The 27628-nt window shown below is 40.1% G+C and overlaps 1 protein-coding gene across 6 annotated transcripts in view; it reads right to left on the bottom strand.

The window, feature by feature from the left end:
• Positions 1–20914, bottom strand: part of PIGK (phosphatidylinositol glycan anchor biosynthesis class K) — a 184559-nt gene extending 163645 nt beyond the window's left edge. For 5 of the 6 annotated variants that reach the window (XR_011390649.1, XR_011390650.1, XM_051856346.2 and 2 more), the window contains exons 1-3: positions 20717–20874; positions 15149–15202; positions 11723–11814 (exon numbers count right to left, since the gene is read on the bottom strand). Coding sequence is in view for 4 of the 6 variants with exons in the window: in XM_051856346.2 (XP_051712306.1) it covers positions 11723–11814; positions 15149–15202; positions 20717–20809 (239 nt within the window). In the remaining 2 variants the exon portion in view is untranslated. Of the gene's footprint in view, positions 1–11722; positions 11815–15148; positions 15203–20716 lie in introns of all 6 variants that reach the window. The other variant, XM_051856345.2, reaches the window with a different exon arrangement.
• Positions 20915–27628: the final 6714 nt, after the last annotated feature.

Here is a 27628-nt window from a genome sequence, read left to right as displayed (position 1 = left end):
CTCTGCCTGTCAAAAAAATAAGAAGAAGATATTATATAGTTCTCCATCAGGAATACCATGTGGTGTGTCAAATCAGTTGCCAACATGACAACATGAGAGTCAAACTGACAGATTGTTCAGAATACATAAGTACCCATATTACTAACATTTTTAAAAAGTATAAGAGAAAAAAACCATTGGGAAATGACAGGAGACAAAAGGAAGAGTATTAAAAGCCATGAAACAGGAACTGGCACTGTGGCCTAGCAGGTAAGGCTGCTGCCTGCAGTGTTGGAGTCCCATACGGGCACCAGTTCTTGTCCTGGCTGCTCCACTTCTGATCCAACTCTCTGCTATGGCCTGGGAAAGCAGTAGAAGATGGCCCAAGTCTTTGATACCTGCACCGGAGTGGGAGAGCTGGAAGGAGCTCCTGGCTCCTGGCTTCGGATCAGCCCAGCTCAGGCCATTGCAGCCATTTGGGGAGTGAACTAGCGGATGGAAGACCTCTCTGTCCCTCTTTGCCTCTACCTCTTGTAACTCTGCCTTTCAAATAAATAAATCTTTAAAAAAAAAAAAAAAAAAGCCATGAAACAAAATTATCGTGACGGGGTGCTAGTGTCGTGGCACAGCAGGTTAAGCTGCTGCCTGTGATATGGTGCAGACATTTGCTATCAGAGTGCTGGTTTGAGTCCTGGCTGCTCCACTTCCAAATCCAGCTCCCTGCTAATGCACCTGGGAAAGCAGTAGATGATGCTCCAAGTACTTGGGCCCCTGCTACCCATGTAGGAGACCTAGATGGAGTTCCAGACTCCCAGCTTTGGTGACTTAAGGAGTAAAACAGAGAATGCTGGATCTCTCTTTGTCTCTCCCTCTCTAGCACTCTGCCTTTCACATAAATAAGTAAATCTTTTAAAAAAATTATCATGACAATAACTATGAAAGTATGCTGCCCTTGGGGTCCAGTGCTGTGTCATAGTGAGTGATGCCTCTACCTGCAATGCTGGCATCTCATATGGACACTGGTTTGAGACCCGGCTGCTCCACTTCTGACTCAGCTCTCTGCTCTAGCCTGGGAAAGCAGTAGAAGATGGCCCAAGTCCTTGGGCCCCTGCACCAGTATGAGAGACTTAAAAGAAGCTCCTGGCTCCCGGCTTCAGATCAACCCAGCTCTGGCCATTGTAGCCATCTGGGGAGTGAACCAGTGGATGGAAGCCTTCTCTCTCTTTGCCTTTTCTTCAGCCTTTCTGTAATTCTTCCTTCCAAATAAATAAATAAATCTTTAAAAAATAAATAAAGTATGCTGCAAATTATTTTCTTTTTTTTTTTTTTTTTTTTTATTTATTTGATAGATAGAGTTAGACAGTGAAAGAGAGAGACAGAGAGAAAGGTCTTCCTTCCGTTGGTTCACTCCCCAAAAGGCCGGAGCTACGCCAATCCGAAGCCAGCAGCCAGGTGCTTCTTCCTGGTCTCCCATGCAGGTGCAGGGCCCAAGCACTTGGGCCATCCTCCACTGCCTTCCCAGGCCACAGCAGAGAGCTGGATTGGAAGAGGAGCAGCTGGGACTAGAAACCGACGCCTATATGGGATGCTGGTGCCGCAGGCGGAGGATTAACCAAGTGAGCCACAGCACCAGCCCTGTTGCAAATTATTTTCAAAATACAATTTACTATAATGCCAGTCATTTTGTTCATCAAAAAAGGTGGGGGAAAGACAGGATGTTTGGCACAGCAGCTAAAATACTGTTTGGGACACCCACATTCCACACCACAGTGACTGGATTCAAGTCCTGACTCCATTCCTGATTCCAGCTTCCCACTAATGAATATCCTGGGACGCATCAGGTGCAGGCTCAAGTGACTGGGTTCATATTGTGTATGTGGGAGCCTCAGACTGAGTTACCAGTTCCAGGTTTCAACCTAGGCCAGCCTCAGCAATTGTAAACATTCTGTGTGTGAACTGGCAGACAGGAACTCTGTGTTAAACATCTGCCTTTCCCCATCTCTCTGACTTTCAAATAAATATTTTTTTTTAAAAAGAGGCAAGATTACAAAATAATATATGATCATGAGTATATTAAAATAATATAAAAATAGTAAAAGGATTAAATGTCAAAGCTATATGCATATTGTTATTTTTTAAATTTTACAAACTAACTGTAATGGCTTTCTCACAAGTCAGTCAGTGACCTCTTGTACAGAGTATTCTACAAAGACCTACATAATGAAACAACACAGAGAAGGATCTATGAATAGAAAGGAGAACATAGAGGGCTAGCAATGTGGTGTACAGGGTTAAGTGGCCACCTGCAACACAGGCATCCCACATCAGAGCACTGGTTCAAGTTCCAGGCACTCTGATTCAGATACAGCTCCCTGCTAACACACCAGGGAAAACAGTTCAGTCCATGCTACCCCTGTGGGAGTCCCAAATGGAGCTCCAGGCTCCTGGCTTCACCCTGCCCCAGACCTGGCCATTGAAGCCATTTAGGGAGTAAACCACTGGAGGGAAGATATCTCTCCTTCCCTGTCACTCTGCCTTTCAAATAAATTTCTTAAATATCTAAAAGAGAGAGAAAGAGAGAGAGAAACATAGGACACCCTAGGTGCTGTAGGTGGGAACAGAAGTCAAAAATAAAAACAAGAGTGACTAATATTATGTAGTAGATGTCACAACAAATCAACACAGGAACAAATCATGCTGACATTAAAAAAAACACTAGTCAAAGCCTGAAGGTTGGTTAAAATTTTTAGAATTGTTAGAAAGGCAACAGAGAGTCACTGCCGGTTTTTGATTGTGGGAGTGAAAAGATGGAATTGGTGTCTGAGAAAGATAATTCTAACAGCTGTGTGTAGGATGAGTTGGAGGGAGAAAGAGACTAGAGGCAGTGAATAAACAGCTACAAAGCTGTCTGAAGTACAGAAGCGTGAAATAAGGAAAAACCATGGAAAAAATAACAGGAAAAAGAGAGGTATTCCTTATATTTTTTAAACTAATATTAACTTTTTTTTTTTTTATTGACAGGCAGAGTTAGACAGAGAGAGAGAGAGAGACAGAGAGAAAGGTCTTCCTTCCGTTGGTTCACCCCCCAAACGGCCGCTACGGCCGGCGCGCTGCGCCAATCCGAAGCCAGGAGCCAGGTTCTTCCTCCTGTTCTCCCATGCAGGTGCAGGGCCCAAGCACTTGGGCCATCCTCCACTGCACTCCGGGCCACAGTAGAGAGCTCGCCTGGAAGAGGGGCAACCGGGACAGAATCCAGTGCCCATATGGGATGCTGGCGCTGCAGGCTGAGGATTAACCAAGCAAGCCACAGTGCCAGCCCCTATTAACTATTTTGACTGTCCTACAGTCACTACATTTACCATGTTAGATAGACATCTTAGAATTCAGTAAGGCATTTAAATGATGAATGTTCACAGTTATACCAATCTCTATAGATTGTCATGAGAATAAAATAACGGGCCAGCATTGAGGTACAGCAGGTTAGGCCGGCGCCGTGGCTCACTTGGCTAATCCTGGGTTCTAGTCCTGGTTGGGGCGCCGGGTACTAGTCCTGGTTGCTCTTCTTCCAGTCCAGCTCTCTGCTGTGGCCTGAGAAGGCAGTGGAGGATGGCCAAGTGGTCCCTGCACCTGCATGGGAGACCGAGAGGAAGCACCCAGCTCCTGGATTCGGATCAGCGCAGCATGGGCCATTAGGGGAGTGAACCAATGGAAAGGAAGACCTTTCTCTCTGTCTCTCTCTCACTGTCTATCTCTGCCTGGCAAAAAATTAAAAAAAGGGGGGAGGAAGGGTATAGCAGGTTAAATCACCACTTGCAAAATTGCCATCCCTTTACCACAGTGCCAGTTTTAGTCCCAGCTGCTCCATTTCTGATCCAGATCTCTGCTAATGCACCTGGAAAAGCAGTGGAAGATGACCCAAGTACTTGGCCCGCCACCTTTGGGAGACCAAAGTCTCCTGGATTTGGCCTGGCCCAGTCCCTGGCTAGGGCAGCCATTTGGGAACTGAGTCAGCAGATGGAAGATTTTCTCTCTCTCTCTCTCCTTCTCTCTGTCATTCTGCCTTTCAAATAAATATATCTTTTTTAAAAAATTCTCCAATTGTAAATATACATAAACAGTAACTGCTTTAACTTCCCAGGTAGGAAATAGGTGTGATACAAAAGAAATGCTCTGATCATAAAGTCAGAAGACCTGAATTCAAATTCTGCTTCAATTTTTATTTAATGGACTTTAAGCAAGTCTTTAGCCACTGTGAGCAAACATTTCTAATATGCAAAATGAGAAAAAACAATCTCCCATAAAGGCTTCAAGGAATAAATGAAATAATTCAGTATAAAGAAGTATGCTGGAGGGTATAGGAAGGAGGCCAGAACCAGGGATCCATTTTGGCTGCCCTTATTAGACAAAAAGCCACAAATGCATTTAAGGAACTATAATATTTTCCATATTATTAATGAGGAATTAAGTTTGCTGAGATAGTTCATTAATTATCTATCTTAAAATATGCACTCTTACACATAAGGCCTACTCCACAGCAGTATAAGCAGCAACAGGAAAGTTATATTACCAATATGATTTTTAAACAATAATAGGTAATTAGCATTTTTTCTTTTCCAATTTACTGAAACATTATCATGATTCATATAACTTTCTAAGTATATACTACTTCTAATTTGAAAATTTATTTCTTGAGAAAGAAATTAAAAAGGACAAGGAATGAAAAAGAAAAAGTACATCCTAAGGTGATTTAAATGGTAGGAAGGCAGCAGATAAATCAGGCTGAAGTTGACTTGTCTTAGGCAAAATTCTTATAACTTTCTGTCTGAAAGAAATCAGAGTGAAGTATTGAAGTAAGATTGTTCTCTGCCCATGGATCCCTAAAGTAGGAGTTAGGGAATAGTTTATCAAATCAACAATCAAGCACTTTCAGCTCTGTTGAGTTTGAGAAATAAAATTAAAGGAGATACAAATAAACAGTATTCATAAACATTTCCTTTCTGGTCTAGATCAGTAAAGTCTCATTTAGCTAGGGATCTTTAGAACACAATTCACTCACTTATACACTACCAGGAACATAGAGTATCACATCCAGCCTTGAGCAAATTAGACCAGCACAAGAAAAGTCCCATAAGAATAAGCAAAATAATATTTATGCAAGAAGAAGCAAGAAAGCCTTAGGGAATGCATGAATTGAATTTGGATATCAGAAAACTAGAAAGTAGAGGGGGAGGAAAGAATTGTAGATAAAGGGACCTGTTAAAATCAAATGAGAAAGCCAACACAAGAACATACAAGAAGGAACTGGCTGGAGCACAAAGGGGTTGAAATGAAATATCATAATAGCAGATGTGGAACCAGATGGCAAAAATCCTTGAGTACCAGGATAAGGATTTGATACTTATTCTGCATATACTAAAAATACCTGAATAAGAGATTTAAATAAAAGATTTAAATTAAGAATGAGACTCATATAATGATTGAAATATGGAAAAAATAGACTCAAAAAAAGCTATTGGGTTTTACTACAGATTTTACTATAGAAATAGGTAGTTCCTTACAAGGATCATTATATAAACTTATATCCACACAAATTATAGTAAAGCTAAATTATATTTTAAGAAAAACATACACATTTTACTTCATAAATTTAATCTTACGCATTCTGCTGAAAACAAGACAGATCTCCAGCCTAATAAGAAATGCTTTTATTTCCCAGAGCAAACCTGAGATGGGAACTGCGATTCTACATTTTCCCAGCCAGCCTCAACTGCCATGTGCCTCTCAGCATGAGCAGCACAATTACAGTGTTAAAGATATGCACAGTTTTCATATAACGTGGCTCCTAATCATAAGAAAACCACTTTTATCCATGCTCAAATAACGAAAACAATAATCTGTGCTAGCACTACAGGAAAAGCTGACTACGTCAGACCTGATGAAAGATAGTATCATCCTGTAATTCATGAGCTACTTAAACTTCTGAGAGTAATTAAGGCTCAGTTTTTGCTCACTACTGACTTCAGAACCTAACCTCTGCTGAATGCCTTTTCTCTTCCTCATCTTAATCTTATTAAGCACACTGTAAGTAGCTAAATAGGGACTTAGTCCAAACAATTATTTGAAGACAGAAAATTGCCTAAAAATAGTTAGACATTTCAGGAAGTTCAAACCAGGCATATAAAAACAAAATATCTAAGCACTGAATACAGTTACAGAAAAAGTTTGAGCACAAATTATAAGACACCTCTTTTGCAGGCAGCTTAGCTATAAAATTGAGTATATTTTCCCTTACCCCTCCCCCAGAACCAACAGCACTTTTTTCTGAGTCAATATTTTGAAATAATATAAAATCTTGGCACCATATCTATTAAAGTATTTTCACTATAAATTAACATTTTCTAAAAACTATACTAACATAATTTAGGGGATATAAATATTTCTACTTTTAAAGTCAAGTCTGGGGGGCCGGCGCTGTGGCATAGCAGGTAAAGCTGCCACCTACAATGCTGGCATCCCATACGGGCGCTGGTTTGAGACCCGGCTGCTCCACTTCCAATCCAGCTCTCTGCTATGGCCTGGGAGGGCAGTAGAAGATGGCCTGAGTCATTGGGCCCCTGCACCCATGTAGGAGACCTGGAAGAAGTTCCTGGCTCCTGGCTTCGGATCAGCGCAGCTCCAGCCATTGCAGCCAACTGGAGAGTGAACCAGCGGATGGAAGACCTCTCTCTCTCTGCCTCTCCTTCTCTCTCTGTGTAACTCTGCCTTTCAAATTAAATAAATAAATCTTAAAAAAAAAAAAAAAAAAATGTCAAGTCTGTGTTTGCTTTCTACAGCTGACAAAAAAATATTTCCAAGGCACTTGCTTATTTCTCCAATACCTGCTGAGCTCCTACTAGAGTGCCAGGTAGATCCAAGTGTTTATGGTCTATGAGTAAGACATACTACAACTAGAAGAAATATGCTATAATGAATGTATCCACAAGATACTATAAAAACAAACAAGACGGTCAGGAAATGCCTTTTTAAGACTCAGGAATGGCCGGCGCCGTGGCTTACTAGGCTAATCCTCTGCCTGCGGCGCCGGCACACGGGGTTCTAGTCCCGGTTGGGGCGCCAGATTCTGTTCTGGTTGCTCCTCTTCCAGTCCAGCTCTCTGCTGTGGCCCGAGAAGGCAGTGGAGGATGGCCCAAGTGCTTGGGCCCTGCACCCACATGGGAGACCAGGAGGAAGCACCTGGCACTTGACTCCTGGCTTCAGATTGGCGCACCGCGCTGGCCGCAGCGGCCATTTGGGGGGTGAACCAACAGAAAAGGAAGACCTTCCTCTCTGTCTCTCTGTCTCTCACTGTCTAACTCTGCCTGTCAAAAAAAAAAAAAAGAAAGAAAGAAAAGACAGACAGACTCAGGAACTATACCTGAATAAACGGAAATTGGCAGGTAAGGTAAAAATTAAAGTTGCATTTCCCAAATTTGATTGTACTGTATATCAGAACCACATAAAGAGCTTATATTTTAGCCTCATTTCAGATTTTATAAATCAGAATTTTCCAAATCTGAGCAATACATATTTTTAATGTGTGCCATGACTGATTCAGAATCCAAGGCAGGCCTAGGTAGCAGCACACTAGAAGGACTAACAGCCATTTCAGGCCTAGGGAATAGTTTAGCAAGGCTGGAGTATCTAAAAATCCAAAGATAAAACCAGAGAGAAATGAGAAGACTAGGGCTATAACTAATGTATTTCAAACCAGATTAGCATAATTAACAAGAACTTTCAAAACAAAAGACAATCATCTATTTCAAAGGCTTTAGTAAATGATTTATATATGAACTAAGTTATTACTGAAGCACACAGGAAGACTTAGTGCAAACACATTCTATTTCAAAACAAAGAAAAAATGAATATTCTTTTGAGAGGCCAATAAACCAGAACATTACTCATAATTGCTATTAAATGTAGTGATCAATCATTTCCCTTCAATATTATTTCAGGAATTATTATAGAAGTTACTGAAAGTGTTCCATAATGTATAAAATATACATAATTAAAATTCAAATTTTAAAATTACAAACAGTGCTTAATGACTTCAAATTTTCAAATTGTTATATTAAAACAATTTCTTACTTTCTGACTAAAGGTCATCTACAATTGTACTTTTATACTCAATTCTAGGCTGGAGTAAAATGATACATCACCAGTAAGAGGAACATTTACCATAATACACTAAAAGCACAACAATCTTTTCTATTGATTTCGATTTGTTAAATAATAAATGGTTTGGGGCAGATACGTGGCCTAGAGATTAAAATGCTACTTGGGACACCTGCATCTCATATTGAAGTGCTTGGGTTCAAATCCCAGCTTCACCCTGATTCCAGTTTCCTGCTAATGTACACCAGGGAGGCAGCAGGTGATGGCTTGAAGTTGGGTGCCCACCACCCACATGGGAGACCTGGACTGAGTTCACGACTCTCCACTTCAGCCCAGCCCAATAGTCCTGGACACTGTAGGAACTGGAGAGTAAACCAGCATGTGAGAACTCTGTCAGTCTATGCCCATTTTCTCTTTCTCTCTCTGTCTCTGTCAAATTAACAAACAAGTTTAAATGGTTTAAATTATCAACTGCTTAAATCCCCAATTCACTCTCACAACAAAGACTTCATAAACAGAGACACAGACAAGTAACCACTGAAAACAGAAATAAGCTTTTACAGAAATTCCTTCATAAACCTAGAGACAAACTTACTAAATGTAATATACAGAATACATCTTAATAGTATCTTCTATTTCTAAAAATTTCCTCCAAAGCATATGTAAATTATTTCAATGTATCCTAACAGCTGATTCACAGAACACATAAAGATTCATTTACCAAAGTAAAAACCTCTACCCAACAATGCATAGTGATTCTCCTGAGGAATACATTAGGTAAAGAAGCAATAGCAGTTAAAAAGCAAAGGACTAAACAGCTCAATTTAAAAGAACCAACAGACAAATGCCAAGAATTACAATTATGCACTTGACAGAACAAATCAACCTCCTTCTCAGACTTAATTTAATGTAATTTTAAAATCGTAATAATAGCTAATTGCCTTAATTTCCAGATGAAATATAGAAACTGCATTATGCTTTTATCAGTTTCTTAGGCTAAAGTGACCTATTTACATAGAACAAAATATAACTGCTTCCTGAGTGATGCACTGCTTCCTTTCTGCTCCTGCAGCACTTTATCCATATCTGTTTTTACTGCAAGTACTTGAACTTTGAAAAGAAGAAAGCACTATCATCATGTAAGATTCAGAAGTGGGCGAGGATGGAAAAATGACTTAGACAAAATCTCCTCTGAAGTCAGATTTCAAACTCATATCTGACTACAAAGATCCTTCCCTAGGGCTGGCGCTGTGGCGCAGTGGGTTAAAGCCCTGGCCTGCAGCGCCGGCATCACATATGGGTGCTGGTTCTAGTCCCGGCTGCTCCTCTTCTGATCCAGCTCTCTGCTATGGCCTGGGAAAGCAGTAGAAGATGGCCCAAGTCCTTGGGCCCCTGCACTCATGTGGGAGACCCAGAAGCTCCTGGCTAATGGCTTCGGATCAGCGCAGCTCCGGCTGTTTTAGCCATCTGGGAAATGACCCAGTGGATAGAAGACCTCTCTCTCTGTCTCTACCCTCTCTGCAACTCTTTCAAATAAATAAAATAAATCTTTAAAAAAAAAACAAGATCCTTCCCCAATGCCTCACAGTAGTTTATAAAATCAAACCGAAATAGCTGAATTCATGGCAGTTTCTTGCTGTACCTGCTTTGATAGTAGCGAAAACAAATCTGTAATAGACAAAGTCTATGTAGAGGATGGGATGTGAGTAGAGGTATGAGTGTGGAGACTTACATCTGAACTCATGTCCAACAAATAGGAAACTTCCCAGTTTATGAGTCTTCACAGAAAGCAGAGCTAATTTTCCTATACAGAAGCTAATAATGCCATACATCATTCTTCCAGAAACCCTGCAGCACAGACATGGTGCTTGATCTAGCCTCTGCCAATATGACATGTACAAAAAGGACTCTATAAGAGTTAGAGACAGTAAGCAGCCAGGACAATGAAGGTTAGATTTTGGCAGCAGGAGAAAGCAGCAACATTAAATTTCTAAAGGCAACAGTACCAATCACGCAGTGGCTGAGTCTAGCCTTCAGCAGCTTGAAATACTGTCACCGGACTGGTCTCATGCCATGACTTTTAGATGTCTTTTCTGCTATCTAGTCTTCCTTGTTCCTGACTAGCTAGAGCTAGCTTTCCTAACAATTCAGTGAAGTAATCAATATGCTTTCAATAAATTCCTTTTCTGCTTGAATCAACAAGCGCCCTCTGTTGCCTGCAATAAGAGCCTAGGGTGATTACTGAAGCCATAAACAAGAGTGTCAATTTGTTAAGTCAACAACAGGAGTCACTGTGCACTTACTCCTCATGTAGGATCTTTGTCCTTAGTGTGCTGTACATTGAGATTTAATGCTATAACTAGTTCTCAAACAGTATTTTTCACTTTATGTTTCTGTGTGGGAGCAAACTGTTGAAATCTTTACTTAATATATGCTAAACTGATCTTCTGTATATAAAGAGAATCGAAAATGAATCTTGATGTGAATGGAAGGGGAGAGGGAGTGGGAAAGGGGAGGGTTGCAGATGGGAGGGACGTTATGGGGGGGGGGGGGGAGCCATTGTAATCCATAAGTCGTACTTTGGAAATTTATATTCATTAAATAAAAGTTTAAAAAAAAAAAAAACCCTCTGGCAGAACCAGGTGTTGTGGTGCAGCAGGTTAACCCACTGCTTGGAATGTCCACATCCATACTGAAATGCCAGTTCAGTTCTCAGCTGCTCTGCTTCCAATCCAGCTCCCTGCTAGTGTGCCTGGGAGGCAGCAGATGATGATTCAATATTTGAGTTCCTGCCACCCATATGAGACTCAGATGGAGCTCCCAGCTCCTGGGTTGAGTCTGGTTAAGCCCCAGCTGTTGCAGTCATCTGGAAAGTAAACCAGTGCACAGAAGATCTCTCTCTTACTCTCTATCACTCTGCTTTCAAATTAAATACATTTTTTTTAAGAAAAAGTAAAACGGCCAGCGCTGCGGCTCAACAGGCTAATCCTCCGCCTGCGGCGCCGGCACACCAGGTTCTAGTCCCAGTTGGAGCACCAGATTCTGTTCCAGTTGCTCCTCTTCCAGGCCAGCTCTCTGCTGTGGCCCGGGAGTGCAGTGGAGGATGGCCCAAGTCCTTGGGCTCTGTACCCCATGGGAGACCAGGAGAAGCACCTGGCTCCTGACTTCGGATCAGCGCAATGCACTGGCCGCGGCGGCCATTGGAGGGTGAACCAATGGCGAAGGAAGGCCTTTCTCTCTGTCTCTCTCTCTCACTGTCCACTCTGTCAAAAAATAAATAAATAAATAAATAAATAAGTAAAACAAAAACTCTAAGGTATCTAATAAAAAAAAAAAACACTAAACAATCCTATTTTATCAAATCTGTTTACCTTAGTACTTGATTTCCCTCTCTTTTTTTAATTTGCCATCATCTTAGATACAACTATCCATACATAGTGGTCTATTCTAATAACAATAACAACATAAATAAAACTTCAAATCAGGTTTCTTTATCTTTTTCAAAAGCAAAATGAAAATGCAAATACAGTAACAATCATCTAAGTGTGATCTTCACTGGGGTTCAAAGTCAAGTTTTATTAAGGTTTCTTACCTGTCAGGAATACCTAGTCTTTTGACACTTCTATAAACAGAAAGAGTATTTGCAACATGCCGATAATTAAACCAGAATCGAGATGTACACACCTAAAGAATTAAAAAAAAAACAATTTTTATGAGTCAAAATAAACCATAGACTTATAGAAATATTTGTCTTTAAGCAGGATATAGGGATGGCTTAAAAAAGAGTTTCAAGCTTATAAACAGCAAAGTACATGGAGAACCATCAATAAAAACCAATCTTTCTGAACAGCAATCCTTCATAACTAGTATTAAACAAAAAAGACCATTAAATTTAAATTCAGGGAATTTAATTAAACATTGAACCAAGTCAGTTACTCTCAATTTTTATGATTATTTAATATGTCTGTTTCTAAGATTAAATTCTTTAGAAACAAAAGACAATGTCCATAATTTTTTCACAGAATACAAAAGAAAATTAGATGTTTTAAGTCATATCACATTCATTTCACTCTGGATTGCTTCCTTAATTGTGAGAAACGTAGGAAATAGACTAAAATTTGACATACAAAACAGGGTTTTATCCACAAAAGAGGATGTATTATAAAGAAGCTCTTGAAATGAACAGAAAACCAGAAATAATTCAATCAATTTTTAGACTTAAAAAGAAAGATTCCCAAAAATTATACCAAGTAGGAAAATCTAATTTCATGTTAAAAGTCAATGTTCTTAGCCGGCGCCGCAGCTCACTAGGCTAATCCTCCGCCTTGCGGCGCCAGCACACCGGGTTCTAGTCCCGGTCGGGGCGCTGGATTCTGTCCAGGTTGCCCCTCTTCCAGGCCAGCTCTCTGCTGTGGCTAGGGAGTGCAGTGGAGGATGGCCCAAGTGCTTGGGCCCTGCACCCCATGGGAGACCAGGAGGAGCACCTGGCTCCTGCCATCAGATCAGCGCGGTGCGCCGGCCACAGCGGCCATTGGAGGGTAAATCAACGGCAAAGGAAGACCTTTCTCTCTGTTTCTCTCTCTCACTGTCCACTCTGCCTGTCAAAAAAAAAAAGTCCATGTTCTTAAAAAGCCATTCTAAGTCAAGTAAACAAAGATTGGCATCACTTGGTATGAGATCCACCAAGCATACTCCTGCCTCCTACTACATGGTTTTGCTTATAGTAGGTATAAAAACAATTCTGAGAATAGCATAAATGCTCTTGCTCTTGCCAAACAGAGGAGTTATACAATTTGTTTTCATTAAAGTAAATTTTTCAACCTGGAATCCAACTTAAAAATCAAATAAAATTTCAACTACATAAAAATATAAATCCATGTCAAAAAACAGCACAAAACTATAGCTTAAATGTAAAAACTTGAAATCATATTCAAAAACTAATATTAATTATAATTCAATAAGAAAAAAATGAACACTTTTGAAAATGGGTAAAAGAAAAAACATCTCACAACAAACGCATTTAAAATGTACAAAACTCTTAAAGATGCTCATTCAAACTCAATCATACTTTAAAAATACAATTGATAAGTGTCAAAAAATCTGAAAATTCCCAATATTGGTAAAAGTATAGGGAAATAAGTACTCAACTTTCTGATGGAAATGGGAATGACAATAATGTGTCATGTCCTGTATAGAACTGAAATAGAGCAGCTGGTAGTCTACAAAGGAAAAACTAGCTGCCTAGTTTTAGTTTATATGGTGTTGAAATAAATAGTGCACTGTAGCCCATAAAAATGTACTTCATAAAAGTGCATAAAAAGTTCAAAAAAGTCCATAAAAAGTATTTCATGATAATCAAAAACTCTTAAATATAAAATGATTTTTGTACAAAAATGGTAAGATCATTTTGAATCTAAAAAATGCAAATTCATACGTACAAGCAATCTTTAAAACATTTGTGGAAATGCCAATTAAGAAAAGAGTATGTAAAGATTCCAAAGTTTTTTGAACCAAAATAAATTAGTCTTTTCATTTTCCATGAATTTTTAAAAGTACCCTTGTATATCAAAATATCATATTGTACATAAATACATACATTTTGTCTGTCCATAAGAAAATAAATTTTTAAAATTAAGAAATGCTTCCTTTAATAATAGCACTCCAGTTTGCTCTTTTTAAAAAAAAACGGATTGATTGATTGATTGATTGATTTGAAAAGCACATTGACAGAGAGGTTGTCTTCTATCTGCTGGCTCACTCCCCAAATACCTGCAATAGGCAGGATAAGGCCAGGTCAACACAAGGACCCAGGAACTCCATCCAGGTTTTCCATATGGGACAGGGACCCAAGATACTTGGGCTATCACCTACTGCCTTCCCAGGTGCACTAGAAGGGAGGTAGATTAGAAATAGCAGTTTAGGCCAGCGCCGCGGATTACTAGGCTAATCCTCTGCCTGCAGCGCCCGCACACCAGGCTCTAGTCCCGGTTGGAACACCGGATTCTGTTCCGGTTGCTCCTCTTCCTGTCCAGCTCTCCGCTGTGGCCAGGGAGTGCAGTGGAGGATGGCCCAAGTGCTTGGACTGGCCATTGGAGGGTGAACCAATGGCGAAGGAAGGCCTTTCTCTCTGTCTCTCTCTCTCACTGTCCACTCTGCCTGTCAAAAAAAAAAAAAAAGTAGCAGTTTAATCTGCTGTGCCACAAGCCCCCCCTCCCTCTGCCAATTTATTCTCATATTTATTTGCAGGTTACCACTTAACATACTGTGGGCAAAGCATATTATTACAGTATTATTAATGAAATAGTCAATTTAAAACATGACCAGGTCAAAATAAAAAGTTTGTTATAAGATACAAAAAAAGGGGTTGGCGCCATGGCACACTAAATTAATCCTCCGCCTGTGGCGCCAGCATCCCATGTGGGCAGCCGGTTCTAGTCCTGGCTGCTCCTCTTCCAGTCCAGCTTTCTGCTGTGGCCAGGGAAGGCAGTGAAGGATGGCCCAAGTGCTTGGGCCCCTGCACCCCATGGGAGACCAGGAGGAAGCACCTGGCTCCTGGCTTCGGATTGGCGTAGCTCCAGCCGTTGAGGCCATTTGAGGAGTGAACCAGCGGAGGGAAGACCTTTCTCTCTGTCTCTCTCTCTCACTGTCTGTAACTCTACTTGTCAAATAAATAGCCTGAAGCACCGGCATCCCATATAGGTGCCACTTCTGATCCGGCTCTCTGCTATGACCTGGGAAAGCAGTAGAAGATGCCCCAAGTCCTTGGACTCCTGCACCCACGTGGGAGACCCAGAAGAAGCTCCTGGCTCCTGGCTTCGGATTGGCACAGCTCCGGCCATTGCAGCCAATTGGGGAGTGAACCATCGGATGGAAGACCTCTGACTTTCAAATAAAATAAAATAAATCTTTAAAAAAATACAGAAAAATAAATTTTATTTTCAAAAATTTGGTTCCACAAAATTTCTCAGACATTTATCTAATGTGAACAGCAAGGTATATCTTTGGAGAATTTACTTACCAAAACAGCCCAGTTGTTTGTATGGCCACTTCTAAAGAATTGTTCTGCTTGATCCTAACAGGCAAATAAAAGCAAAACAAATAGATAAAAAAGGCCACAATTTCACAGAATAAGAACCAACAAAGGACAGGTTTGTTTTTTTTTTTAAGAGTCATTATAACAATCATCTTAAGTTTAGGAAATAAATTTGTGAATATTCATAACATCATAAGTTTATGAATATTCTAGTATTTGATCTTATGGACATAATAAGGAAAAAAATAACTTACAGCTTAGGTTACAATATGGAAAAAAGCCATTGTAATCCATAAGCTGTACTTTGGAAATTTATATTCATTAAATAAAAGTTAAAAAAAGTTTAAAAAAGTCCTGAACTGGAAATCTGGGTTTTATTTGTGGTTTACACACTGATTAAACATAGCAACCTTAATCAAGATACTAATGTTTCGTAAGACTCAGCGTCCTAATGTGCAGAATGAAAGCAATGCCATTCCTACACCAGACTTATTTTACAGACTGTGAACATGCCTGTACAAGGGCTTCCGCTCTAAAAATTATGAAGCATTATACAAATAAAAGCATTTTACAGAGTTCACATCTTCCTATTTCCCATACCCTGAGAACAATTAAGAAAAAAGAAAGCATGCTCGATAGAGAACACAGGACTTGGTTCAACAGATTTAACCAGGATATTATTTAAAATTGCAACCTAACCTCACTATTTTCTCCACCATAATTTATTTTCTCCATTGTGTTCACCATCTTCTCCCATTACATATCATTAACTTACTTATGATTTTGAATATTTTTTGAATTAAGGAACATATGGTCTAAATGCCTTGACTAGAAGTGAACAAAGCAAGAGTCTCTCCTAGAACACTGAAACCACACAGATGATGGGTTCAGCACAAGCAGCTATTACATAAAGGCTGTACCATACAACTACAAATCTCAAAGTTTCCTCTTAGGTTATATTCTGGTAATCCCTCTACTAAAGTGATCATTCTCTGCTGTAAGAATTCAAGATTAAAATGTTTATGCCAGGAAATTCTCAAAGATTAATATTTCACTCAGGTAATACAGTTTTTATCCCCATGAGTTTGTTGTGAGACATAACATAATCCCCTTATACCCTCAAGCGAAGCAAAATTATCACCCCTTAAATGTCACATAGAAGTCTTCAATGCTTTAGTCATTTAATAATCATTACTGTTGATTCTCTAAAATCTCTACAATTGTGGTGAGTCAGTCTTTAATACTGGTCACAATATTAACCAATATTAAAGTTCAAACAAATGTATTGAGGCATCCATGAAGATTGTTGAGCTTTATTTTTTGCTGCAGGGTAATATTAGTGAAAGCTGTTTGTTTTTAAACATTTTACACACACAGCCAGGGCTTCCTCACTGTCTTATAATTTCCCATTCAGTCTTGAAATTGTGAATGGCTTATGTCATGTCTGGATTCTAATTAATATGTTTCCTGTTAAAACTTCATTCAACATCTGTTCTTACTTTGTGCCAAATTCTTCTAATTTCATTCAACATCCAGTCTTATGTGCTTAGTAATTTATTTGAATTCACCAAGATATTTGATCGATAATATACTTCAGTGTTATTTGATGTACCCTTTCACTAATCTGTTAAAGTAGGAATCATATCTGCATATTGAGACATTAAAAATTTCAGCATCCAATACTATACTGACACCTAATCAACATGATTTTAATTATCTATTAAAAATGGATATAAATCGGCCATTGCTGCGGCTCACTAGGCTAATCCTCCACCTGTGGCGCCAGCACTCTGGGTTCTAGTCCCGATCAGGGCGCCGGATTCTGTCCTGGTTGCCCCTCTTCCAGTTCAGCTCTCTGCTGTGGCCCGGGAGTGCAGTGGAGGATGGCCCAAGTGCTTGGGCCCTGCACCCACATGGGAGACCAGGAGAAGCACCTGGCTCCTGGCTTTGGAGCACTGCGCCGGCTGTAGCAGCCATTTGGGGGGGGGGGGGGGGTGTGAACCAATGGAAAGGAAGACCTTTCTCTCTCTCTCTCTCTCTCACTGTCTAACTCTGCCTGTCCAAAAAAAAAAAAAAAGGATATAAATCATACAGATCTGCTCCCACATAGTGTAATTACTAAATCATCTGAGTGCCTGGAATCAAAGTTAGGCTCTTTTGCTTCCAAACTTAGAAAAACTGCTTAACTTCTCTGTCCTTCCATTTCCCAACCTAGAAAATGGCAATAATATTGTCTGACTCACAGAATGTAGTAACAGTAACTAGAACACATAATTGCCTAAAAAATGTTAGCAGTTTTAAATTTTGGCTAACACAAAAATTTCAGGGAGAATGAAAATAAAAAATTCCATTCAAATGTGTGTGTGGTATACACATAAATAAAATTTTTCACCCACCACAGTTTTCTCAAGAAAACTAGATGCTGAAGAAAGCAATACATTGCAGTAGAAAAAGCATTAGTCTGAGAATTTGAAGACCTGAGCTAAATACCAGATGTTTTTCTCCAGTATGCTGTGAGATCAAGAAAAGCCATTTAGTACTTTAGACTCAACTTTCCTCATATAGAAAATAATAACTGACTCAAACATTATCTAATGTACCTTCCAGCTCCAAAGTCAGTTCCTTAAGACTTTAGTGTACATTTGAGATGAAAAACTCTTTCATGATTTTTTAGGCAATACAGTCACTATAAAGTTATTCATTCCATGTAGTTAATGGAGCATCTATCATAAGCCAGGTACTATATAATGTACACTGATAGAAAAATTACTAAAAAGTATGTTGCTTTCTCTCAAGAATACCAGCATTCAGTAAAGACAAGCATGAATACCTATTTCACTACAATGTAACATTATAAATTCATCACATTGATTGAACATCATGTGCTTATCACTGCCCTGAATATTCAGAATACAATGATGAGCAATTATTCTCTCAGTACTTACTTGCCTTCAAGGAGGCTGCTATCCAACTAGACACACATTAAGCAGTTAAGGTAAAACTATTAATCCTATCAAAGAAAGACCCATAGTAAATAAAAACAGTATAACATTGGGGACCTGACTTGGGGTCTCTAAAGAAGTGGCATTTGGATTAAGATCCAAAAGATGAAGATATGAGGGAAGAAAAGCTCAGATAAAGGGAACATGAGCCCTAATAGTTTTGAAAAACTGAAAGACTAGCAGAACTGGAAGACTGAAAGAGGAAAGAAAAGGTGAGAAAAAGGAAGGGTGGAGGAATGAGAGAGGTGAGAGAGAAAAGGGGTGGGGGGGGGACACAAATTAGGAGTATAAACAGAGGGGCCGGCGCTGTGGTGCAGTAGGTTAATCCTCTGCCTGCAGTGCCAGCATCCCATATGGGTGCCAGTTCTAGTTCCAGTTGCCCCTCATTCAATCCAGCTCTCTGCTATGGCCTGAGAAAGGAGTAGAAGATGGCCCAAGTGCTTGGGCCCCTGCACCCACATGGGAGACCCAGAAGAATCTCCTGGCTCCTGGCTTCGGATCGGTGCAGCTCCAGCCATTGTGGCCATCTGGGAAGTGAACCAACAGAAGGAAGAACCTTTCTCTCTGTCTCTCCCTCTCACTGTCTGTAACTCAACCTCTCAAATAAATAAAATCTTAACAACAACAAAAAAAAAGAAATATAAGCAGAGGTCAATTATGCAGTTTTGTTTCTGAGTCTCAATGAAGAGTTTATTCTTCAAAGCAACAGTAAGGCACATAAGAATGACACAATCAGATTTGCACTGCACTTGGAGAACAGATAGGAAGGAAGACTGACTGACTCATGGCAGACAAGTTAAGCAACGCTTGCACCTGAGAGATGACAGAATAATAGTACAAAGTACACATGGGTTCCAATAGATGAAGCTTTAATACAAATTACAACAGAAAAAGCTTTAATGCAAATTACAACAGAAAAAGTCAATGATAAGGATTGGATAAGGTCTAGAAGTTATCCTCTTACTGCATCTTAGGAAATAGAGAAAACAGAATGTATAAAACAGGGTCGGCGCTGCAGCTCAACAGGCTAATTCTCTGCCTTGCGGTGCCGGCACACCGGGTTCTAGTCCCGGTCGGGGCGCCGGATTCTGTCCCGGTTGCCCCTCTTCCAGGCCAGCTCTCTGCTGTGGCCCGGGAGTGCAGTGGAGGATGGCCCAAGTCCTTGGGCCCCTGCACCCCATGGGAGACCAGGAGAAGCACCTGGCTCCTGCCTTCGGATCAGCGCGGTGCACCGGCCGCGGCAGCCATTGGAGGGTGAACCAACGGCAAAAGGAAGACCTTTCTCTCTGTCTCTCTCACTGTCCACTCTGCCTGTCAAAAAATAAAAAAAAAAAAAGAAAAGAAAAAAAAAAGGACAGAATGTATAAAACATAATAAAGTGAAAAAGCACAGCAATTGTATGGTATCCAAAACAAAGTATTCAAGATAATCCACTAGAATGAAGAAGGGAAAACAGAACTTTTACTCATATTTATATTATCTAAAAATATGCTATATACACATTGAATACATAAATTATCAGTAATGCATGAACATATATAGAGTGCATGCTCAATTATCTTTTTCTAACTGAAAGTTAGGGTCCAAGTTCAAGGGCTGAGGTAATGGGGAGAACACTATTAAAGGAAGCAGGGACCAGATTAAAATGTTTACTTTCTTTATTTTATACCCATGGAACAAAGATTAATGAAAGGATTCAATCAGAATAACCTGATCCAGCTAACATTTTATGAAGACTAGCATCACCGTGATGGAGTACAGAAACCTAGAAGAAATAAGAGTAACTGCAATCATCTAGACCAGAAATGGCCAGGGCCTGAATGAAGCCAGTGGAACTGGAGAAGTGAAAGCAATCTTAAGAGTTCAGAACATTCAACTTAGTGATAATCAAAATGTGGGATACAACATCTTGTATTTCTAGCTTAGGAGCACCATTTCTGGGCTAAGAAATGCAGGAGAACAGGAAGGCTTAGTTTTTCAGTGTCTTTTTAAGAGGAGGTGGGATAAGCAGAAGAAAAATCTTTGGACACCGATTTCCAAATATATCTGATTACCTCGGTCCCTTCGCAAGCAGGAAATGCAGCTAGAGATCTTGCTTATAGAATTGGTCTGAGGAATCATCAGAATACAGGAGAGTGAAAACGTTACAAGGCGACCAGAAGTTCGGGCGGCCAGTTTTTTAAAAATAGGGGGAGTGGAAATCAGGAAAAAACACTGTACCCATCTGACTGCTATCAAGAGAGCGATGCCTTTCAGTCGTAGGAAAGCAGCTGCCATTCACTGGAGGTGCCACTTCCCCACTATGCACTGCACAAACGTAGGAGCAAAGGATCAGTTCTTTCTCCGAGGACATGATCCTTTTAAATTTTCGTTTTCAAAGGCTGAAACGGACCCATCCTGTCCTATCCCACCCCCGGTGAAACCCCAACTGCAGCCCAGCCTGGCTCAGAGGTTTCACTCAGCTGCTGTGTCGGACATCAGCCGGGGCGTTCACAGCCCACGGAACAGCCGTCCTCCCAGGGCTCCGTCGTCAAAAGAGGCTGACTCCTACCTCGATCTGACTAGCGGCCAGGCTGCCGAAGGACAAGAGCAACAACACCGCCAAGAGAGCCGCAGGCTGGCGGACACAGTAGGCGGCGGCCATGATTGTCGGCTTCGGACTTCCCGCACCTGGAGGGGCGGAGCGAGTGCCGTAAAGCAGCGCGGGGGACTTCCGCGTGTTTTTGTGGGAATTTTTTTGCGACGCCACACCCACCTCCTCGAGTCCCGCCCCCCTCCAGCCTGTGGAAGTCCACGCTTCCACCGAGTTCTAGTGTTCCAGGGGCCGCGTGAATGGAGAATGTTGGCTTTATAACTGTAGCTGCATTTTTAGTTATTGTATTGTAGAATAGATAAAATAAGAAAAAGTTTTAGGACCGGCGCTGTGGCGTAGTGGTTAAAGCCCTGGCTTGCAACCCCAGCATCCCATTTGGGCTCCAGTTCGAGCCCCTGCTGCTTCACTTCCAATCCAGCTCTCTGCTATGGCTTAGGAAAGCAGAAGATGACTCAAGTCCTTGGGCCCCTGCACCCACATGGGAGACCTGGAAGAAGCTCCCAGCTCCTGGCTTCCAGTCGGCGCAGCTCTGGCTGTTGCAGCTATTTGGGGAGTGAAGCTGTGGATGCAAGACCTCTCTCACTCTACCTTTGCCTCTAAGTAACTCTGCCTTTCAAATAAATAAATAAATCTTGAAAGAAAAAGAGAAAGGGAGGAAGGAAGGAAGGAAAGAAAGAAACCTTGAAGCATGTTAAGGAAAAACCCATAATTCCATAAAAAGAACTGGCCAGCATTGTGGGGCAGGGGATTGAGCCACCTGGGATCTCACAGGAGAGCCCTTTTGAGTCCTGGCTGCTCCACTTCCAATCCAGCTCTGTGTTAGTGTACCTGGGAGGGCAGTGGATGGACCGAGTTCTTGGGCCCCTGCCACCCACAGGAGGCCTCAATGGAGTTCCTGTCTCCTAGCTTCCGCCTGGGTTATAGTCATTTGGGGAGTGAACCAATGAATGGAGTCTCTCTCTCTCTGTCTCTCTCTCCCTCCCTTTCTCTGCCCTTCAAATAAGTAATTTTTAAAAATTCTTTTGCATAGTGTTTCCAATTATTTGAGTATATGAAGTGAGATGTGGTGGGAGAACAGTGTTTGGGTACAAAATATTATTATTAATTGAATAAACTTCAAAAAGAAATGCAATGGGTGCTGCAACTCAGAGGCTTGGATCCATTGCTTATTGAAAGAATACAGATAAGGAACTGAGTGTATTTTTTTTTTGTCTCCTCTGCAATTTTGCAACTAAAACATTACTCAAAGAGACATAAATCATGTATATATGTTCAACTATTCCCTTTATTCTATGCACTCAGTTTTAAATTCTGCTTTTCATCTTGTGTGACATGACGTTTCTGTGCTGCTTCATAGTCCTCATTATTTTAACATTTAATGGCAACATGAAATTCCATCTATTATTGACGCCACAGCCAAAGTCATTGCCCTTATAATTTTTACTGAGAAAATAGTGTTGTAAAGCTTGCAGTTGGCTTTTTACATATGATGAATTCTTTTCTTGAGATAATTTTTCTGGCATAAGAATCTTGCTTAAAAGATTCAGAAATACTCTAATACTTACTGCTGATGTTGCTTCCCAAAGTGTACAGATTTACAGAATATGCAACCTAACATCAAATTATGCCATTTTTTCCCTTCAAATTCCTTGGTATGAAATCCTACCTCAAGGTTGTTAGACTTCCAAGTCTTTTTTTCATTGTTATCAGGATCTGATATTTTCCCTGGTGTTTGTATACTATCTTTATGCCGCATTCTGGGCTTCTGGCACCAGCTAGCACCCAGTCCAAGCCATTGCAATCCTGCGGCCATTGTAGGCATTTGGAGAAGAGATATCTCTCTCCCTCTCTCCCATCTACCCACCTTCTCTCTCAAATAAATAATTTTTAATGTATCCATGTGTCCTCTGGTATAAATATTCTGTTTATTTGTTTTTATATAAGAATGTCAATGATATACGTATGAAGTGACATTAACCCTTGCCATATTTTATGCTATTGCTTTTCCTATTCTTTTGTCTCTCCTTTTGTTTACTTTGCTTTTGCACTTGGTGACTGGTTTAGATTTCCTGTCATACAAAGCATAGAATATCAATACGCTATCAGAATTTCTTCCAATTATTCCTTAATTCAACAAGTATCTATTGAATTCAGATAGGGCACCAGACTGTTGCAGCAAGAAATACTTAAATGGTTCTTGCTCTCATAAATCTTACATATAGAAAGGAAAGCACAGAAAAGAAAAATGAATACAATACATTCTCATAAAGATACAAATACAATAAAGTGATCAAAATTAAAGGGAAAAGGAGATACTACTTTGCTGGGGTGATCAGGGAAATCCTCTCTGTAGAAGTGATATTTGATCGGAGACCTGAATGAGCTGAGACATAAAAGAGCTAGCCCTGCAAATGAAGGGAGAAGGGGAGTGCATTTTTTTTAAAGATTTATTTATTTAGTTGAGAGGCAGAGCTACAGATAGAGAGAGGGACAGACAGAGAGAGAGGGAGAGAGAGAGAGAGAGATTCCATCTGCTGCTTCACTCCCCAAATGGCTGCAATGGCCAGAACTGGGCCAATCCGAAGTCAGGAGCCAGGAGCTTCTTCTGGGTCTGTGATGTAGATGCAGGGGTCCAAGGCCTTGGGCCATCTTCTACTGCTTTCCTAAGCCATAGCGGAGAGCTGGATTGGAAGTAGAGCAGCCAGCTCTGGAAGCCGTGCCCATATGGATGCCAGTGCCACAGGCAGAGGCTTAACCTACTATGTCACAGCACCAGCCTTCAGTGCATTTCTAGTGTTTATTTTTTCACTAGTTTTATTTTGCTTTAATTTTATATTTAATCATTCAACTATCTGGAATACATTTTGGCATACTCCATAAGATAATGTGTGAGTTATCTATTAAACACCCAATATATTATGGTATGTCCAAACTCCGTAGGGGCCATGGCTTTCAAAACTGGTGTTCTGTTATCTAATAAAATTATCTACATTGTCAGTTCCTCTTCTATTGACTCATGATACTTCTTTGTTAAATTACTTTTGAAATGTATTTGTTTGCAGGGCAGAGAAACAGAGAAAGCTCCCATCCACTAGTTCATTTCCTCAAATGTCTGCAATGGCCAGGACTGGGCTGGGCTGAAGCCAGAAGCAACGAATTCAGTTCAGGTCTCTGACATCAGTGGCAGAGACCCAACTACTTGAATCATTACTATTGCCTCTCACAGTTTGCATTAGAAGGAAGCTGGAATCAGGAATTGAACCTAGTTGCGCCAATGTGGGGCATAGGTGTCTTACATGTTAGGCTAAAGGCTAGCCCTTTGTTTATTAATTAAATTCTTATAAAATACAGTGTATTTCTTCATATTTTGTTTTCTTCTATTAAAATACATGTCTGGGATAGGCATTTGGCACAGGGGATAAGACAACTCATGGGATGCCTGCGTCCTATAGCAAATTGCCTGGGTTAGAGTCCCAGCTCCACTTCCAATTCCATCTTCCTACTGCTGTGCACCCTGGGAGGCAGCAGGTGATGGCTCAAGTATTCGGTCCCTGCAATCCATAGGAGAGTTTCAGATTAGTATCTGGGCTCCTGCCTTTGGCCTACCCCAGGCCAATTGTAGGCATTTGGAAAATGAACCAGAAGATGGGAGATCACTGTGTCTACCTCTCCCTCTGAATCTTTGCCTTTCAAATAAACACTTAAAATTTTAAATCTATGTCTATTTTGAGACTCGTACCTCATCATTTTAGTTACTATTGCCTTTATATGTTTTAATATGAGTATTTTAACATTAGAGCTAGCCACTTTGGTGTACTTCATTTTTCACAGAAATGTTGTCATCTGCTAATATTCCAGTCAAAATTTATAAAAAAACTTTTCAAGTCATAAGAAATGTGATTTTCATTTTTATTCTTATACTGCATTTATTAACAATTTTAAGTGAAACTGGTGTCTTTAAAATATTGTTTTCACCTGGGGATATGGAAGTCTCTTAACTTTTGAAAATCTATCAGTAAATCTTTGTGCCACTGATATTGATAATCAGACTATTTCCTGAATATAAAAGATATTCAAAAAGTTCATGGAAAATGCACTTTCCAAAAAAGATAATTATGAATTTCAAAAATTTTTGTATCAAAATAAACATATTCCATTCTTCTATTAATTTTGAAGTATATTAATATGTTTAATATTTGTTAAAGTACTTAAAAGATTTTTATGAAGGAAAACATATAAATGTTTTATATATTAAAACATATAAATTATATATTCGTAACATCTATAGTATTGATTGTGTATTTTAATCAGTTATTGCTGATGTCTGGGCCATATTTTATATCTATTCTTTCATTATTTTCATAATAAGAATTATTTCATTACTTAATAATGAAACTCATTTAAAACTTTTGTTTGTTAAATTGTTCTGACTTTTCTGGTTTTATAATAATCTGTGAATTATCTTTTTATTTCTTTCATTTCAGCAATATATTTTAAATTTTTTTTCCATAGTGTATGTTATGGCTCAGTAGTAATAATGTTGACCGCAAGCAGTCTTTTTCATTTTGTTTTGGTTTTAAAATCAATAGTTTTAGCATCTTTCCATTAAGTCTATTATTAGTACTGGTATTAGAGTAAGTACTCATTCTCATCTTAAAGGAATAGGTTTTCATCATATTGCACCCAACCGAGTCTACCCCATGTTATAATCATGATCTCAACATTAAAATTAATAAAAGGATTCACAAAACTGTGAAACTGAATCAGAAGAATCAATATCATTAAAATGTGTCTACCAAAAGCAACTTATAGATCAATGAAATCCCTATCAAAATTCCAATGACATTTTTAACATAACTAGAAACATAACGCTACTAAAATTTATAGAAAACCAGAAAAGATCCCAAATAGCCAAAGGGTCTTGAACAAGGAGGACAAAACAGTAAGCATCACACTACCTGTCTTTAAAATATGTTACAGGAGCTGGTACTGTGGCACAGTGGGTTAACGCCCTGGCCTGAAGCACCAGCATCCCATATGGGCACCGGTTCTAGTTCCGGCCACTCCTCTTTCAATCCAGCTCTCTGCTATGGCCTGGGAAAGCAGTGGAAGATAGCCCAAGTCCTTGGGTCCCTGCACCCATGTGGGAGACCCAGAAGAAGCTCCTGGCTCCTACATTCGGATCAGCACATCTCTGGCCATTGCAGCCAACTGGGGAGTGAACCATCGGATGGAAGACCTCTCTCTCTCTCTCTCTCTCTCTCTGTCTCTCTGCCTCTCCTCTCTCTGTGTAACTCTGACTTTCAAATAAAGAAAGAAATCTTTTAAAAAATAAAATAAAATAAAATATATTGCAAAGCTTTGGTAATTTAAACAGCATGGTATTAGCAAAAAAACAGAATCACAGACCAGACTCTAGAAGTAAACCCATGCATCTACAGCAAACTGATATTTTAAAAATGTCCAGTAATTTATGTTCATCTATTTGAAAGACCAAGATCTTCATCTGATGCTTCACTTCAGTTTCCATAGTGCAGTGGTTATCATATTCACCTAACACTTCCAAAATGCCCTCAACAGCCAGGGCAGGGCCAGGCTGAAGCCAGGAGCCCAGATCTCTGTCCAGATCTCCCACATAGATGGCAGGGACTCAAGCACTTGGGCCATCAATTTTGCTCCTCAGGATGCATTAGCAAGAAGCTGGCTGACAAGCAGAGGTGTCAGGACTCAAATGTATTCTTATAGCGGATGTGGGCATGCCAAGTGGCAGCTCAACCTGCTATACCACAACACCTTCCCTTGATATTTGGCAGATGGCCTACAAACATGCATTGGAGAAAGGATAGTCTTTTCAATAAATGGTGCTGGGTTTTGGATTTTGGATGTGTGAGTTGTATATCCACACATAAAAGAATGAAACTAAACCTCTATCTCTCATACCATGTATAAAAAACAACTTAAGATGAATTAATGACTTACATGTAAGCCCTGAAACTTTGAAACTACTGGAGGAAAATGTGAGGAAAGTGCTTCAGAACATCAGAATGGGCAAAGATTTTTCTGGATCCAACTCCAAAAGCACAGGAAAAAAAACAGCAAAAATAGACAAATGGAATTTCATCAAAACATAAAGAACTTCTCCATAGCAAAGGAAACTATCAACAAAGGGAATAGGCAATCTACAAAATAAGAGAATAGGCCTGCACTGCAGCTCACTAGGCTAATCCTCCACCTGTGGCGCCAGCACCCCGGGTTCTAGTCCCGGTCAGGGCACCGGATTCTGTCCCGGTTGCTCCTCTTCCAGTCCAGCTCTTTGCTGTGGCCCAGGAGGGCAGTGGAGGATGCCCCAAGTCCTTGGGCCTTGCACCCTCATGGGAGACCAGGAGGAAGCACCTGGCTCCTGGCTTTGGATTGGCGCAGCGCGCCAGCCGTAGCAGCCATCTGGGGGGTGAACCAATGGAAGGAAGACCTTTCTCTCTGTCTCTCTCTCACATTGTCTAACTCTGTCTGTCAAAAAAAAAAAGAGAATATATTTGCAAGTTTCATATCTGACAAAGGTGTTTATATTTAGACTATATAAGGAATACAAACAGCTCAATAGCAAAATAAAGACCCAATTTAATTTAAAAAATGGGCAGTAGATATAAACAGATATTTCTCAAAAGAAGACAATTAAATTACCAATAAGTACATGAAAAAAAATGCTCAAAATCACTAATCGTCAAGACAATCCAAATCAAAACAATGAGACACTACCTCAGCCCAGTTGGATTGGCTTTTATCAAAAAGACAGAAGGTAACAAGTGTTGGTGAGGATGTACAAGGATTCCTTTGCACACTCTTGGTGGGTATGTAAATTAGTACAACTAT

Source organism: Oryctolagus cuniculus, chromosome 7 (genome assembly GCF_964237555.1).
Source record: "Oryctolagus cuniculus chromosome 7, mOryCun1.1, whole genome shotgun sequence".
In the NCBI taxonomy this organism is placed as follows: domain Eukaryota; kingdom Metazoa; phylum Chordata; class Mammalia; order Lagomorpha; family Leporidae; genus Oryctolagus; species Oryctolagus cuniculus.
Note: the sequence above shows the minus strand (reverse complement) of the source record. Positions and strands in the feature narration are given on the sequence as shown.